Raw genomic sequence first — 17,477 nt, 5'->3', positions numbered from 1 at the left:
GGATACAAGTCCTATCTCTTGCATTGTATTGAACTACCATCTCCACTGACTGGCCCAAGTTTTCTTCCACTCATAAAATCCAAGTGTCCATGTCTATGGCTGCCCTGTTTGTGTCATCATTGAGAAGGCTAGTCATCATTTTTGCCCAAAACTAAGTGTCCAACTTTTTTCTTTTAGAACATCTATAGGCAGACTCGGTATAGAAACTATTAGAAATCTCATAAAATGTGACAGATGATGCTGTTCTATCTGGGGGTTATTCTGAAGGTGTGTGGTAGGAGGTGCTTTTACTTAAGATGGTATGAAAATGTATCTGGAAGTCCAACTTTAGCTGTTTCTATCTTCAAGAAGCACAGGTATGATGGGCAGTGAAAGACAGCAATGCTTTGCAGGACCAAAAAAATCCCTAAATAAATTCCTAAATTATTTGCCCCCTATCCAAGAGCAAGACAGTGGACCTGTGCCTTTGCTTTTCCCTGCCACGTTCCCCCACCATGAGTGAAATACTGGACATGACATTTTAGGAGAACCTTAAATATTATTTCAATCTCAAATGCTCTGTTGTTGCAAGTGTCAGGTCCAACACTTCTTGTAAATACCTGGAGGACAGCCAGGTCCTGAGAACACAAGAGGTGTTAGGAACTCAACTTCATTGGTTAAGTACGGGAGAGCCATAGGAGCCAGCACACTGACTTTCTGTACACTGATTTCTTTGTCTTAACCTGTTGCTTTTTTTCCCTTCTTCCCTCCAGAGCGTTGTCTGCACAGCTGGACTCAAGTGGTATCCTCACCCTTCTCTGATTCATTGTGTCAAAGGCTGTGAGGTAAGGTTTGGTGTTAGCTCTGGTAGTCTGTGCTGGCTCTCCTAAACCTTACAGGAACAGTCACTGCAGGCACATGGGCTGTAAATGCTGGTTTTCAAGTGAGGCAAACAGGATTTTGCCCTGACCATGCTATCAAACAGGCTGTGATCACCTGCATCAGTTCTGACACTCAGTGGTGAAATTGGTGGTTCTCCTAGAGCCAATGGTTGAGTGACTCTCGTGGGAGTTAAACGATCAAGTAGCTCAAAAACATTGGTAGACCAAAAGAATTTCCCAGTATCTGGGAGCTTCTGGGAAGTTGCAAAAACCTTCAGTTGTTTTTCCTTGATTTTGACATCTTATTAGAGGGACAATTCTTTCCAAGGCCAGCTAGGCTTTGGGCATTGGTGTGTGCAGAGAAACTTTCGGAAAGCCAGAGACAGAAATGATACCACTGGGTGGAAAGCACAGCTGGGCAATGAACAAACCACACATCCCTCCAGCAGCCACCTCTGTCTGAACCAGAAAAGAATAATCAGAAACATGCAGTTACATTTCAGCTGGGATACACTTTTACAGCCTTGCATGTTACTTGAAAAAAGCAATTACTTTGAAGGATGTTGTTTCTGCTGGCAACAGCCTTTGCAAAGTCTGAGAGGACTTAAGATGCTTCCAGTGGTATAAACAGGGCTGGAGCACATCTCTCTCTGGGTCATGGTGTTCTTGTGGTTTCCATCATGCCAACCCCTGAGTAGCTCACCTATGTCAAGAGGTCAGTCCTTGTGGCACCTCTGTAAGGTTGGGAAGCTCCATGCCCATTTTCAAAGTGAGATACCTCACGGGCAGAGGGATAGATAACTGCTTTGCTTACAGGGACAGGCAGCTGAAGAACTATGTCTTCCCACCACACCTCCTTTCTGCCACAATATCCATGCTCTCAGCACCGAGTAACCCAATTTTACAAGTGCATTGAAGTTCTTTGCCCAAAGTGGCAGAACATGGGACTGAATTCCTAAACCTGACACAAAACTCCAGACCACATTGCTGCACAATGTGATTTGTCTTGAAGTGAAAGACAGGTTTCCTTCACATACAAATGTTGGGCCCAAGAGGGTAGTAACTCTCCAACAATGTAATAGTTTCTGTCTAGTTGTTCCCTAAATGAAAAGCATTCTGCTGTCAGTGCTTTGAATGTCACAAGCCATCTCACACATCGCATTCATGCTGGCTGGCTGGGTGCCCCCATTCTCCAAAGAGAGCTGAAATAACATCCAGTGACCATTTAGAAATGCCATTCAGGTGCTGATGCACCATTGGGTATCCATTCTCCTGCTGTTTAAGGGTAGTTGTTACTGAGACAAACTTTGCAATGATGTAATAATTTACCAGAAGCCATTATTACTGACATGCTTCTTCTCAGCATTTTCTTCCCTTCCATCATTGCTAATTGCCAGAGCCCTCTGCATCAAGAACTTTCTTCTTTTCAACACTCATTCAGTAGTGTCACTGCATTGCAATCTATCATCTTGGAAGGCTTTGCCCAGACAATTGATAATGGCCTCTAGCATCATTTTTAGAGCATGATGCTTCCAGGATCCACGGATGGGCCAGAGCTTGTTCTCTGGCATTAAGATTTCAGAAGAAATGCCATCTTCACCAAGCCTTTTTCTTTTTCCATGACTATGGAAACAGGGGCTAATAAGCCAGAGGGTCTATAATCTGAGCCATTAAGCTGATACAGTCCCTAATGTATGGAGATTCTTAGCATTAGGGAAGGGTCCCTGAAGAGGAGGCTGTTAGAGGGGCATTATTTGACTCTTGGTGATTGCTGTGGGAACCCCGACTACTGCTGCAATGTGATTTTTTGTCGCTCCCTAGTGGCAGGAACAGAGGTTTATGAGTCAACCCTGCACTTCTCAGCACCTAACTTAGGTGTTTCAGTAGAAAATTAGTCCCTGTGGTCTACCTGTGTAGTCCTCCGAAAATATTGGAGCACTAAGATGAAGAGCTATAGAAACCTCACCCTCCACAGCCAGGCCTACAGGGTCTCCAGGATGAGGATTTTGGTCCCAAATCAGAATAGATGCTATTTGTCCCATTCTTCTCCTCCAAATGACTGGCTTGCCTACTCTTGTGCCAAAGCAAATTCTTCCACAAGTTTCTTTTACTGATTTTCCAGTGTTCGTAGGTGTAGGGTACAGGCACAGGCATGGAAAATTAAAGTCAAAACTTTTCTCAATAAGCAGGCACAGCCAGGCAACACAAGAGAAACATGGAGAAGCATACAGAATTTCCTGGGAGGTTGGGCAAAGTTCATGATTTTCAATATGACCGAGTTGGCATAAAAGTATCTCTCCATCTATTTATAAATCATTCCCTTTTAACTCTTAGCATATTAATTGAATTGGAAGGGAGTTTGCAAGTCAGAGTCTTTGCCTCAGTAAATAAGTCAATATCTGTGGAAATCAGTGGAATTAAGGCAGTTACAGGGACAGGATCCTCACTCTGTAACTCTGATTTCCTTGTCAACATTTGCAGTATCTGCACCTAATTAAACAAGTGGCACACAATGAATCAGTTATCTCTTGCTAGTCCTGCTGTGGTCCTATATTGCCATCATTGCCTGTATTTCCTATACTCTGATAGCAATATTTAGATTAGCACACTACCAGCAGTAAGAGTGTGCATTTGCACTGCTCCATAGAGTCCATTTCAATACTGATGAGCATGGCCATGGTTCACTCTGTGGAGAGCACACTGAGCTCTCCTGGCTGGTTCGTCAGGTATCTATCATCAGGGAGATCCTGGTACTGCAATTGCTGCAAAATCCTCCCAGGAAAGCTCGACAAGCCACCCCACCTGCTCTGCAGTGATGCCTTCTTGTAGGAGAGTCCCTGGTGTGTTTTCCTATTTCAATACTGATGAGCATGGCCATGGTTCACTCTGTGGAGAGCACACTGAGCTCTCCTGGCTGGTTCGTCAGGTATCTATCATCAGGGAGATCCTGGTACTGCAATTGCTGCAAAATCCTCCCAGGAAAGCTCGACAAGCCACCCCACCTGCTCTGCAGTGATGCCTTCTTGTAGGAGAGTCCCTGGTGTGTTTTCCTCAGTGCAGAAGAATTTTCGGTCAGATGAAGTGGGAATGGCCCCATGAGCCTGTGTGTGTAAGAAGTGTTACAGAGCTAGGACTGTGCTCTCTGCTGAGCATCCGTTCATTGAGCTTTCATTGCTGCCTGGGATTCTCATACCTGGCATGAGCCTTTTTCAACATGGGACAGAGTTATGACTTCCAAAGAAGACTTCTGTACTCATTGACTGAGGAGGTGTAGACCAGACTTCAAGCCTTTCCTTCAGAATCATTATTCAGGACCTGTGTGGCACATGGACTACTGCTCACATTTCACAGAATAGTGACCACATTTTCTTTTTCAAAGTGATTTATGAATTCTTCTTAATAGAGATCTCCATAACATTCCTCTGAATAATTGCCATTATCCCAGCTCTGAGCTGTGGAGTGGAAGAAGATTACATGGCATGGCCAAGGTCTCACACAGTCACTGCTGGTCAGAGAACAAGAGCACATAGTCCCTGTGCTGAGCACAGACCACTTCCATTTCTCTTGGTGATTTGTTTTGTGCCCTCGTTGCTGACACGTGTTGCATAGTCAGAAGTGTGGTGGAAAGCACAGCTATTAAAAGCAAGCCTGTTTTTCTCCTATACTCTTCTTATCCCACATAGTTTTGGAAGGTTAGCTTAAAATTATCAGAGGTGCCACAATTTTAGATGCCTGGATGCTGTCTCTGGGCCTAGGCAAATTAATATTCCTGAAGCATCCTCTTATGTGGGATGTGAAAAGCCAGCATGGACTCATTTCCCTTCCATCTACTGTCCCTTTTTTTTTCTGTCTGCTTGGAAGGGAAAAGGGAATAGTTATGTCCTGCTTTTCAGGGCAGTTGGTGACGTTACAAACTATATCGTTCCTTCAAGTCTTCTTTTCTTCTGCCATATTGTTGCAGGTTTTATCCATGTCCACACTCTCACCTTTCTTCTGCTTTTTCCTTTTTCAGCCTTTCATGGGGGACAACTACTGTGACTCCATCAACAACAGAGCCTTCTGCAACTATGATGGTGGGGACTGCTGCGCCTCAACAGTCAAGACCAAAAAGGTAGGGATGCCCCTTCCTCTTTTCATTGGGAATTCCTTGGTGAATGCTGCTTTGTGCCTGGAAAAAAAATTGTTTCCCCTAGAATATGGTAGGTCCAAGGTCTCAGGAATACCTTCAGTCCAGGCATCAACTCACCATAGGCACTGAGTTCTTGTTGGTTCATTTTGAAGTTCTTTCTAGAAAAGTATGTGCATTCTCACAATCCCTTCCTACAGAAACACTGAGAAGAGTGTATTTGCCCATCCTGATATCCACCCTCAATGCTCCAAAGGGAAGCTAAAGGTTAGGAGTCATTAGGAAAAGAGCAGAGAGCAAAAGGAAAGCATCATCGTGGGTCTGTACTTTGATCCATGTGTAGCCACCCACGTGTGCAAGTCTTGCTGCAGCTAGAATGGGACAGGGAAGGGTGTGGAGCAGGGCAGCAGGGCTGAGTGGAGATGTGAAGTCTCTTCTGCACAGAGACCACCTTGCAAAAAGAGATGTTAGAGCCAGAGATCTATAAAATCATTACTTGATTTATGTAGGGAGGATGCTTAGGGAAGTAAAATCCACTGGGGTTTTTTTTTCACATAGCAAGGAGGGGGTGAAGTGGTAATTTCCTGGAAGAAGGATACAAACAAAGGAGAGAAATTACTGGCACAATGTGTGTGTGAGTGATAGGATGCATTGCCACAGAGTATTATTAAGAACAAAAAATATATTTGCAGTCAGAAAGAGAATAGGCATATTGGTGGTGCTTTGCTCCATGAGTGGCTATTGAACACTGCAGCCTGGAGGCAGTTTCTGGCTAAGGAATATCTAAATCATTGACTGCCTGAGCATGGAGAAGGTCTCCCACATTTCTGGCCACTATAAGAGACTATAGCAATAGAGCTTGTGGCTTGGATCAGTACAACAATTCATATGTCTCTAACCAGGAGAAATTTAGACCTTGGTTCCCCAAGAAAATTTTAGCCTCTGCCATGTGAGATTTTTACTTCATTTTCAAGATTTGAGTGTAGGTCAGAATGAAAATCCAGCTACATTAATTACTTGATACATATTAATAAATAACAAAAGCTGGAGGAGCTTGGGCTCAGTAGATGACACTATTAGTGTCACCCATCTGAGGAAGAAGGTCCTCTCTGCAGGGAACAGTCCTTTCTAAGCTAGATTTGTCTGGAGAGTTCTTTTACTTTGTTCAGCCAAATATCTCTTACCAGTACAGGACTGTGGGCTCTCTCCAGGCCATCTGGGAATACTGGGGAAGGGAAGTGGAAATGTCTTGGCAAGTGGAAGGAGTTAATTTCTCCACGGGGAAAGAGGCAGTTTTCCTAAATGTGCTTTTTTGGAGCAATTTTCTCCTGTATTACTGTGTTTCTTTTGAGAGAGGACTCATGAACCACAAGCTAGGAGGGAAGCAGGAGCAGGTGAGCTCCTCTGTTGCCCAGGGGTGGAGTAGGGCATGGAGAGCCCATACAGAGCTCCACTGCAGAGATGACTGGGGTGACAGCAGTGTCTCATCTTCAGTGTCCTCTCCAAGAAGAGATTCCTATCTCTGGCTGATTTTCCACCTTCTTGGGAGAAGTAATCCAAGGACAAGCACAGCTGGCTTGCTGAACTTCCACCAGCTGGGAGAGCAGAGCTAGAAGTGCCCAGTAGCTCAGCATGGCATAGGTCTTCTCCTCCCATAACAGCTTGCCTGGGAAACTTTATCTCACTGCCTCCAGGCTTGAGAGCAGGCGATGAAAAATCCCAAGAGGTGCCAGAGGAATGGAAGTGAGGTGCCTGGGAAGGGACTGACCCAAACCAGCCCCGTCAAGACAGGAGCTAAAGGCACAATGTACTGATGGGGTGGGGACAGGACTGAAACACAAGGGATATGAGAGCTGAATTGAGGGGGAGAGGGATAGGATTAAGATTTGGGAGCAGAATTTATTGCTGTGCAGGGAGCTGAGACAGAGTGGGATCTGCAGAGAGTTGTGAACACTTACCAGCCAGGCGACTCATGCTCCAAGTATCTGCTGCTTTGCTGCCACCCAGAAATGAAGTGACCTCCCAAGGAGAGGAAGCACTTTGTAGCCCAGTGGGTTACTGGTTTCTGTGTCAAAAAAGCCTGATGCAAAGGGCAGGCAGGCAGAGACAGGCAGCTGGTCACACTTCTGATGGAGTTCCCCCATGGAGAGGGAGGTCTGGCAGCTTTTTGGAGACATGTCTGCTTGCACTGACTTCACCGGGAGTTGGATCTTTGTGACTGGGGGAATTAGACTTGCCCTAGTTTGTACTTTAGAAATGCCCATCCTAGAAATCACACACTTCAAGGGCTGAGCCACAGAGCCCACCTCTTCCTCAGAACATCTTTGGCTTCCAAAACTCTCCTCTCTCCCAAAACACCACCAGCAGCTGAATGAGGTGCTCGTTGGCGGGTGGTGAGAAAACCACCTTCTCCTTGGACCTTCCACACTAAAACCAAGATGCTAAGTCCCAGTTTATTACATTTTTAGGGTAAAAAGGGGAATAATAACCCAGCCAGCAGAGCTGCAGGGTCAGAGCTGCAGAGGCAGCAGGCAGCACCTCTCTCCTGCAAGGCAGCCGCCGACACCTGCGGCAGCAGCCGTGGGGCCGTGGGGTTTGGCTCTGCGAGTTATTTTCCCGTCTGAGGCCTTTGACTGAGACCAGATTTCAGGCAAGGCTGTTCAAATACAGCCCTCCCTTTGAAGAGGTTTATGAGTGGAGCGTTACAGGAGATATTCCAAAGGGAAAAACAATGAAAGGTGAGAGAAAAGGGAGCTGAATAAAAATACTCTGCATACCAAATCCTTCCAGCACAGTTTGCCACCTACTTAAAAAGGCACAGTTTTTAAAATACACATTGGGTGTAAAAGCCAAAAACCTGGAGGAGACACAGGGAGGGGCAAGTGCAGCTCTGTTAATTCCAATACCAGATGAGGATGTATTTTCATGTGGTTGTAGAAAGAACGAGACACATGAAAGAAGCTGCTTCGCTCCTTTTCTTTCAGGGTTCCATACTATGTGGCAAATGTGTCAGACTTTTAAAGCCCCTGCAAGTTTACCCATAAATGTCCAACATTTATGCAACACCTGTTTTTCTCCCAAAATGTCACAGGACATTTAAAAGCTTTAGATTTATCATCTTTTTCCCCGCTGCAGCCATTGCTGAGGTGACACATGGTTCACATTTAACAGAACATAGCAACTCCACACATTATTTTGGGAAAGGGCTGCAGATTAACATTGCACCATGTGAAGATTCAGGAGTTAACAGGAGAGTAAGAACTGGCTTCAGATCTTTAGTGTCCGGAAACTGTCAAGACTTTAGTTTCACTGCAGTCCCACTACCCTCCCGAACACGCTTTCAGCTGCACACTGCGCTGTGAACAGGCTGCCTGAAAGCAAAATGATTCAACCTGAATTCGCTTTACTTCTGAGCCCTCTTACTTCATGGGAGATTTTGCACTCTCCCGTTTTGTTGCCCTGAAAATGCACAAGGGGCTTCCGTGCAGCAGTTGCCGATCCCATGTTTTCCCTTTGCATTTGAGCATTAGCAGGGAATGACCTTGTGCATTTCGGCAGCGAGCGGAGAACGGAGCGGTGTGACTTATCTGACCAACCACCGACTAATCAGCTCTGCTGCTCGGAGAGGAAATAATGAGTATTTGCCCTGCACTATTCACAATCAAGCCAGAGAGCTTAAAAGAAACCATTAAAGACCTCTTTTGAATGCTGCAAACGGCAACGAATAAATCCAGTCATATTCCGGGCATAAATTCGAGGCAAGTGCAGGCAGCAAGCAGGAAAAAGAGACATTCATCAGCTTAATTATTTGTTGTGTGCTAATTGATCAGCGTCGCCCTGCAGCGGGCGAGACGCCAGGGCTGGCACAGGGACGAGTGCCACCCAAGGAAGCAGGGACACGGGCAGGCTGTGTGGGAAGCAGGAGGCTGATGGCAGGGGCTGCTGTTGGGGCAGAGGATGGGGCTGTGCTGCTCACAGCTTGCCCTGTGCATGACCCAGGAGCAGCTTTGAGAGACAGGAAGGCCATTGCCGGCCAACAACCAAGGGAGAGAAAGCTTCTGTTGTGTATCTGGAGGGGATAAAGTCTTCCGTGAAGGACAAAGCAAAAATCCCATCTCCCTTTAATCTTCCTCCCCTCCTGACCCAGCACAGGTTGCCAGCTCCCTTCTGCCTGGCTGCTCTAGGAAGCTGCTTCTTGCTTTATATCCTGCCACAGATAAAAGGATGTACTTTTTTTTTTTTTTTAACATTGCATACCTGACACTGCCAAAGTGAGAAAAATAAATAACCTGGGCATAACTGGCTGTCTCTGGGCTGGTGGCTGCCTGTGAGGAGCTCATGGGGTGTGTGGCATTGAAGGGAGAGGCTTGAGCTACTTCCTTCTCATTTGTTTCAGGAAATCTTCTCTGCAGTCACTGTCTCCTCCACTTCTTTTCTCTTCTCCTTCCCTTTTATAAGTTTTCCCCGGACTAGGCTGTCTAGAAAGGCCTCTCAGAAATCAGAAGTGTCTTTCTTTAGGCTCTGCTTATGTACTTTGTTCCAGAATCAGATCACAGATTTGCTTAGTTGAAGGTCCTGCAGTCTAGTCCCTACAGATTTAAATACACAGAATTTGCTGTTCTAAAATTCCCCTCAACTTCAACCATTTGTAAAGGTGAACTTTCATCTGTCTTTCCTCTCTGCCTTTCCTTTTTGTCGCATAAGAGGTAGACCTACAGCTCCCATGAGAAAAACCTGCCTCACTCAGTTATCACTCAGGTTTTCCCTCAACCACTTTGCCCCACAGCACTTAGAAAAGAAAGAGAAAAATTGTCCCTTCCCTTCAGCCTCTTGACATTTCTGCCCAACAACTTGGAGAGGAAAACCAGCAAGTACCTCAGCGGAAAACAAATGAGGACTTGTGGTAGATAGAGAGCCGTGTGGGATTCATCCAAAGCTTTGCTTATCTAAAAGATAGGTAAGTTATCAAAACCTCTTCAGAGACTTTATGGCTGAGAATTCACGGCCTAAAGAAAGGAGCTTTGAACTAAGGGGTTGCTGCTGGCTCCAGCAGGGATTTCCAAAGGCTGTCCCAGTCTCCCCAGCAAGGGAGGAGGGGAGTGTGCTGCACTCCTACCCCTCAGCCAACAGAAATAACCACTTCTCTGTATTTTGGAGAAAGAAGTGCCTTCTCCCAGCTGTCTAACTGCAACACAGACCTGTCTTGGGGAATCTCAGATCTTGCTCCACTGGCAGAACATGGTTTTGAGGCAGTTGGCGCCATGAGCAGCCTAAATGACCACCCCAGGTGAGGATATTCTGCCTCTCCAGAAGAACTGTTCCTGCCATGATGCTGCTCCCAACAGCTTGAATGTCCCCAGCTGGATGTGTTTGTCAGCTCTATAATTAGCCAGCGAGATACAATGAATGGTGGATGAGCAGGGAGGAAGGAAGGACACAATGCCGAGTGTTGCTTCATGCCTCTGGAAGCGGCTGAGCACCGAGGCGTGCTCCAAGCACGCTGGTTCACCCCAATGTGTGGGTGAACTCACTTCCCCACAAGCTGTTGGTCTCAGGCTCAGTGGCTATAGCTGTTTGCCATGTGAGGAGCATGTTCAGTCAGGCTTGGTTGGGATGGGAACATCTTTTGGGGCTCAGAGCTTGGTTTCATAATCGTTCAGGGAGGCTTTCCAGGCGGCGATAAATTAAAAGCAGTGATGGTAGTAGCACATGTTGCCTATCCTGAGAGAACGTTCTTGGCTTCAAGGGACATGGGGCTTCCCACAACATACGGCATTCCCAGGGGATGTGCTAGTGGAGGGTGTTTGCTTTGCTATCCGACCTCACTTCATTAGCAAGTGTTACAAAAACCAGCGAACAAACCTTCCCTGCTCCACCGCCAGCTATTTGGCCTCTGGGTGGTCTGGCTCCTATTAAATCTTTGGTGATTATTTAGACTAATTACATTCATGTTTGCACAATCAGTAGCACGAGGGTAGGAGGCGCAGCTGATTGCTGAGCGACTGAGCTCCATGTGGTTTGGCAAACGGGCTCCTCGCTCCGCGCAGCAGGCAGGCGGATGCGGGATCCACGCGGGCAGGGATTTCCTGGGAATCCCTGCTGGCTTCGGGCCATCCTGCTTCCACTGGTTCTGCTGAGGCTGCTCCCAATTTACACCCCATGGAGAGAGTGGAGCGTCTGTTGGGTTCAGCTGGGCTATGTGTTGATACACCATGTTTGCTGGTTTTGGTGGGGGAAAGCTCAGTTTATGGTAGGGCAGCGAACAAAAATTCAAGGTTTTAGAACGACGTGTGCTGCATGGAGAGGGGGTTTCTTGCCACCTCTGTTTTCACCTTTCCCAGGCCCTCTGGAGCACTGCCCTAGGTGTGAACCTGCATACCAGCACCCGGAGTTAAAAGGGGACTCGCTTTTGGTTCGTTATCTCAAACTGGTGACCTAAATGCTGAAAACCACTGAGAAGACCCTTACAAGATGCATTTTTGTCCCACAAGGGCCTTGTCAGGGAACAGAATATTCCCCAGGGTTTGAGCTGCAGGGGTCTGGGGAGGTGGGGGGCCACGACACTCAGCACGGGCTGCCATGCTTATCTGACCGGCCACGCTGCCCGCGGAGGCTCTGCCTGCAGCGGGGCCTCCAGTTAGACCTGTCTGGGAGATTTCGCAAACACCTCAGGGCTGAAATCTAACAACAGGCTGTTTCCCAACACTTTGCAGTCCTCCTCTGCTGCTTCCCCCTCCTTGGGCCCGATCCTGCCTGCCCTGGTGCTGCTGTGAGCCAACCCCAGGCGCAGGGCAGGAGGCACCGCCGGGTCAGCCTGATACAGCCTCTGTGAGGGACAACCTCCCTCCCTTTGGAGAGCTGTTTCCCATCCCTCCCTATACCTGTCTGGGATTTCTCCTGTCAACATTGCCTCCAGTTCCCTACAGACTGGTCTTTCTCAGCAGGGATCTGTCTTAGGGTGTCACCAGCCTCTTCAGATAGGTGCATGTAGTGAGGAGCTGTGGCCTCTCACTCGTTCCATGACCTGGATCCTAGTTCTGCACTGGTCTGTTGTAGCATTTTGTTCCCATAGTTGGTAGCATGGCATCCAGGACAAATCTAGCCCTGTTTTCAAGAGGCAACTTGAGTTTTATCCAAGGTCTCATCACCTAGCGTGGGAGAGGATGCCTTGGTGGAGGATGAAGTCTGGGTTCATGAGCTGTGCAGCACTGGTGATTGAGGTGTCTCAGACCTCCTGTGTGTTACAGTGTGGATGTCTGTGCCAACCTCCTGCCCAGTCCATGAGCCCACCCCTGTTGCTATTGCTCCTCTAGGTTCAGAGAAGCTGCATCATGCCCTGCACACTCTGTATGACAGGCAGGCAGGCAGTTGTGTCTCTTTTCTCTTGCTGATATATAGGTCTGTGGTCCAACGTGGTTCTGGTGTGACCCATGTTCCCCTGAGTGCTGCTGATCCATGCTGTGGCTGCATTGGATCATCTCCAGGAGATGTGTGTGTAGCAGTTATGTGTAGGTGTGCAGATCTGTGTTCTTCAGTTATGCCTTTTCAACCTATTTCTGTTGGTCTGAGCGTACAATATCTTGCACTACTTCATCAAACGTCCAAGCTAAGATGTAAGATTAATTTTTAGCATTTTCTTCCTGCCCTCCTAGGTATTCACCAGGTTTTCTGCAACAGGAGATATATGTAGGTGAAACACAGGACTTGGCAGGTGGAAGGGAGAGGAGCTGATTCCTTACTATTGGTTTTACAATGGGTATATCTGGAAATTTCAATGCAGGTCATATATTCTGTTAATGAGTTGGGCTTTCACAGACCTATTTAAAAAGAAAAGAGGCAGTTAATCTTGGAGTATGTATATCTGGGCTCCTCACCTAAATGGGCTATCATTCAGCAAAAGGTTCAACATTTATTATTTCTAGCACATCCAGCAGCTTTATTCACGGCTGTGTACTCCAGAGGGCTGTCACTGTGTGAGCCCAAGGCAACAGACAGTTCTTCTTCTAAGGAGTTTTACAGTTTCTCTGAGCTGGGTACTTCTGACAGTCCCAGTAGATTCTGTGTGTGGGTTAGATTCCCTAAATACCTATGGAAATCAGGTCCTTAGGGAACTCAAATGTGTATTTGTTTAAATGTTGTTTAAAGTGGAAACCCTGTATTACTGCTACGTGTTTGGAGAATTCTGTCTTGTCTAAGATGACTGTGGCTGTGCTCATTACCCATAGAAATCTCTGCCTTTTCACATAATAGAAAACTGAGCTCACTGCTGTAAGACAAAACAATTCATCTCTCTGGACAATAGCACTGTAAAAATCGAATTGCATAAAAAGCCTCCGTAAGGGACATAAAGTGAATAAGACTGATCTGAGCAGGAAGAATCCCTCCTACACTCAGGCTACCCACTGCTGGGAACTGCTGCTGAGCCACGAAGCTGTTGGCTCTTGGGGCCACAGCTCTGCCTCAGAGAGAAAGTTTCTACTCTTCTGTCCATGACCACTGTTAGGAGGCCAGGGTGTTTCTAGAGGATGACACACAGCAAGACATTTCTTCTCTTGTGGCTCAATCTCACCAGAAATTGGCTGCAGTAAAGTAGTGATCTAGTCCTGTATATGCACCTTTCCAGGTCACTGCAGTGCTGAGCACAGTGAGGTGTAAGAGAACAAAGGGGAAAACAAGGAGAAATGGGAGGAGAGGGAGTGAAGGAGGCAACAACTTAAGGCAACATCAAACTCATGCCAGTTTGGGTGTCTAAGGCCACTGTTTCAGCACAGAGTAAGTGAGTGGAACATGAGCTGGTAGTTTAGAGACACAGCTGTGCAGGGCTTTCCCTCCTGGCTCTGATGTTCCCACAGGTGAAATGGGAGCGTGTCTGGGATCTCCATGTCTGCAACACATCCCACTTAAGCATGGACAGCAGCAGAGACAAAGTGCAGTAGGCTGTCACAACTCATTTCAGCCACTTTACTGAAATGCCTGAGTTGTGTGTGTGGTTGTCCTGTGCTCATTGCAAAGTGTGGATCCACCTTCCCTGTCTCTCCTTTGAACACAGGGGCCACTTAATCACCTTTGTCAGACTGTGACAGACAACCACAGTGAATCCAGGCCAGGCAGAGGAAAAAGCTTGATCAAGACAAATGAAAGAATCAGGTTCCCAGGTCTTGCCTCCAACCAGTAGCTTTGTTGTACAACAGGGAGGATTTTTCAAGTCAAAATCATTGCCAAATCCAGATTGAACTGAATGATTCAGGCTAAAAAATAAAAATAGGGGAAAACCCCAGACATACTTAAATGGGTTTTTTGAGCATTTTCTAAGTGAAGTAAGTTTATATTTCAAGACATAACTTTTGCTCTGAAATAGTCTTTTTTATTTGTTTGTCTTGAAGGGAAAAGTCAAACCTGAAATGTAGCAGATAATCCAAACCAAAATGTTTTCTTCTACAGTGAACACAAAAAGTAATTTTTTTCATGTATCTTTTCTTTTTCCTTTCCAATATTTTAATTCACTCATTAAACAATCCCTCCTCAGCCTCCTCCCCAAATCCCATTGTTTGCAGACTTGTCTGTTTTCCTATCTAAGAATATTCATAACACTGTGATATGAGACAGTCCTGCTTGGTCTGGCTTCTGTTGGATCAAGTGACCCTCAAGCTCCTATTGTTTTCTGCAGTTTATAAACTTCTTTAGTTGCCAATTATTTGAATTCATTTGGGTTTGACTTTTTGGACTCTCTCTTCTCTTTGCAACCTCCACATTTGAGCATTGTAGGTTCAAACTATTCACTGGTTTGTTGTTGAGTTCATAAGTCCCCAAGGCTATGGCTTAATGAAGAGACATCACCCTATTCTACCTGGAAGGTCAGGTCTTCTGTGAATGAAGTCAAAAGTCTCTAAGCCCTGATTTGGTGATGAGCATTGGCTATTTAGTGTTTCTGTCAGCATGTCCCTGCCTTAGGCTCTGCAGTTGTGAAATGCAGCTCCACACCCTCCTTCCCATTCTTGTGTGCCTCAGGAGAAAGGCGTGTTGGAGAAGGACATGCAGGGACATGTGTGGAAGGTCTAGGTGGAAATGACAGCAGAGTGCTGGGTCCACATTCCTTGATGTGCTGTGGATGATACATGGGGAACAGGCAGACTCAGGCTCCATAGCCTGGAGAAAAATGTTTATGAAAGGGAGAGCAAACGTGTGACAGCAGAGCCAAGGGAAGCAGACGGAGCGCGCGTGCACAGCCCTCACCAGGGACAGCTGAACAGGTTGTGGCACTGTCTTGGAAGGAGTGTAAAGGAGGGGAATGAGGTCATTTGCTCAGTCTGTGCAGATGGGAGAAATTCTTGGGAATTCACTTCAGGGCAAGTAAGACACTGTTACCCTGCCACCCCCTTTTCTTTAGGTAAATACTGTGATGCAATATGCCAAAATCAACTTTCACTAGCCAGGTACTGCAGGCTATTGTTTCAGCTCCTTCCCACGAATCTCCAGAGGGATCATGGGTAGATGACAGACAGTGCACGTAGCTGTGTCTCACTGCATTCCTTTGCTGTTCCTCAGAGCCCGTTAGCTGCATGTCACGACCTCAAACGTAACAGGTATTCAGAGAAGCCTCTGCTGGACTCCCAACTTCACTGATCTGTGAGATAGCATTTGGTTCTGTTCCTGGGGAATTGAAACCAAGGTCTTTCACAGTTAGACAGATGAACTTAGACATGGCAGCAGCACCCAAGCCATAGGGTCCTTCTGTAGAATAATGCCCTACAGAGGGGAGGTTATGGCCCAGGAGTAGGGTTCTCCAAAGCCCCCACACTGGAGGTGAGTAGGGGTTGGGACTTCCTGGACCCATCAGTGTTTGGTGAGCATTTGTGTTGGACATGTGAGATGAGAGTTTGAACTTTGCTGTCCTTTGGTGTTTGTAGCCTTTGTGGTAAGGATAGCTTTCAGAAGAAGCTGACAGTGTGATATGATCCAAGCACTGTGGTAAGTACCCCAAAAAAGCCTCAGAGTTACCTGAGAAGTACATGTTTCCCCAGGCAGATGTGTTGATGTGTTGTTGATGTGAGTTGTTAAGGCAGTATCTGCTGACTAGTAACTGCACAAGTTGACTAGGTTCTTCTTTACACATTTCACAGCCTTTCTTATGGACAGGTCACTCACCTGAGGCCTCAGTGCACCACCAGCTCAGCACTAACTTTAAAAAATAGCACTGTAAGAAATAAGAGCTGAAGATCGAGGAGCTGAAGATTTCACTCCAGAGGTCTCATTTGTTCTCCAGGCTGCTGTAGATGTGTTCCCTCCTTCATATTTCTGTCTTTGGCTTCCTTCAACAGGTTACTCCTTTCCCTATGTCCTGTGACCTACAAGGAGAGTGTGCTTGCCGGGACCCCAATGCCCAAGAGCACAACCAGAAAGACCTCCGTGGCTTCAGTCTTGGGTAATGCCAAGTGACATGGAATGGAGGACCACACTGCTCAAGGCAGGCTAGGAGAGACACCACATCCCTTTCGGTATCGTTTTTAACATTTAGCTGCTCAACTGGATGGCATTTCTGCACCAGGGACCCTTAGAATTCCACCAGTCTGCCTTTAATTTTTGTCCAAGGAGAACTCAAAGTAGGGGTTTATGTATTAACTATATCTTAAATAGTGATGATGAGAAACAAACAACCAAGAGTCAAGTTGAGAAGACTTTCATGTATCAAAACAGCATGTTATGCCCACCTAATTTGAACAGTTCATATCTAGATTCAAGGCGAGAAACAAGCTATTTATGTACACATATTTATAGAAATAAGTAGAGAAAGAGAGAAAGAGTGAGAGATAATGATCAACGCAAAAACACTTTCCCCTCCCTTGCACTCACAACCCAGACCGTTCATGGAAGAGGCTGTGCTCTTGGAGGACTCCAAGCTGAGCCTTTTCTGATGCTGAATGCCAAGGTATCGCGTGCTCGGGACACTGAGGTTGGGCTGGGATCTCCACAGGGCTGGACCTCTTGGCAAGTGACTTGCCAGATGACCAGCCAGCTCGAGATGTGGGATGCATCTGCTCCTTACAGGAATGCTACTTCCAGCCAGGGAGCTCAGCAGACTGCAGTGGCCTTTCTGTACAGCTCCACCTTCTCCCCCTGCCCTCAAAAAGCCAACAAAAAGCCCCTTGTAGCCTGCAGGACTTCTGGGACATTTCTGTGTGGGGATGGGCAGGTGGTCCCACGGTGGAGTCAGGGAGTGGGGAGTCTAAGGACTGGCATTGAGGAACGTGGATGATTGCTTCTGAGGAGCAGAGAGGGTAACTCATGCCCACACTTGTCATTTGAGCATGTCTGCTGCTGCTACTCCTGCTGCTATGTCCCATACGACTCGTTTCCTTACTGTGTCAGGACAGGGTGAAAAGCAACCCCACGCAACCAAACAGTCTGCCTTAAAGCTTACCTAAAACCTGCCTTTCAAACCCTCTGGTCTCTTCCTCAGCATTGGGGCAAGAAAACAGGACACCAGCCTGCCA

The 17,477-nt window shown here is 46.7% G+C and overlaps 1 protein-coding gene across 1 annotated transcript in view; it reads left to right on the top strand.

Annotated features, from left to right (window-relative positions):
* The window catches only part of PAPPA (pregnancy-associated plasma protein A, pappalysin 1), a 179,508-nt gene extending 163,096 nt beyond the window's left edge, over positions 1-16,412 (top strand). The window contains exons 20-22 of the mRNA XM_009081311.1: positions 753-824; positions 4,873-4,971; positions 16,305-16,412. Coding sequence (XP_009079559.1) covers positions 753-824; positions 4,873-4,971; positions 16,305-16,412 — 279 coding nt within the window. The remainder of the gene's footprint in view (positions 1-752; positions 825-4,872; positions 4,972-16,304) is intronic.
* Positions 16,413-17,477: the final 1,065 nt, after the last annotated feature.

This window comes from Acanthisitta chloris, unplaced genomic scaffold (genome assembly GCF_000695815.1).
Source record: "Acanthisitta chloris isolate BGI_N310 unplaced genomic scaffold, ASM69581v1 scaffold22138, whole genome shotgun sequence".
NCBI lineage: Eukaryota > Metazoa > Chordata > Aves > Passeriformes > Acanthisittidae > Acanthisitta > Acanthisitta chloris.
The sequence above is the reverse complement of the archived record's forward strand: the minus strand, read 5'-3'. Positions and strand labels throughout refer to the sequence as shown.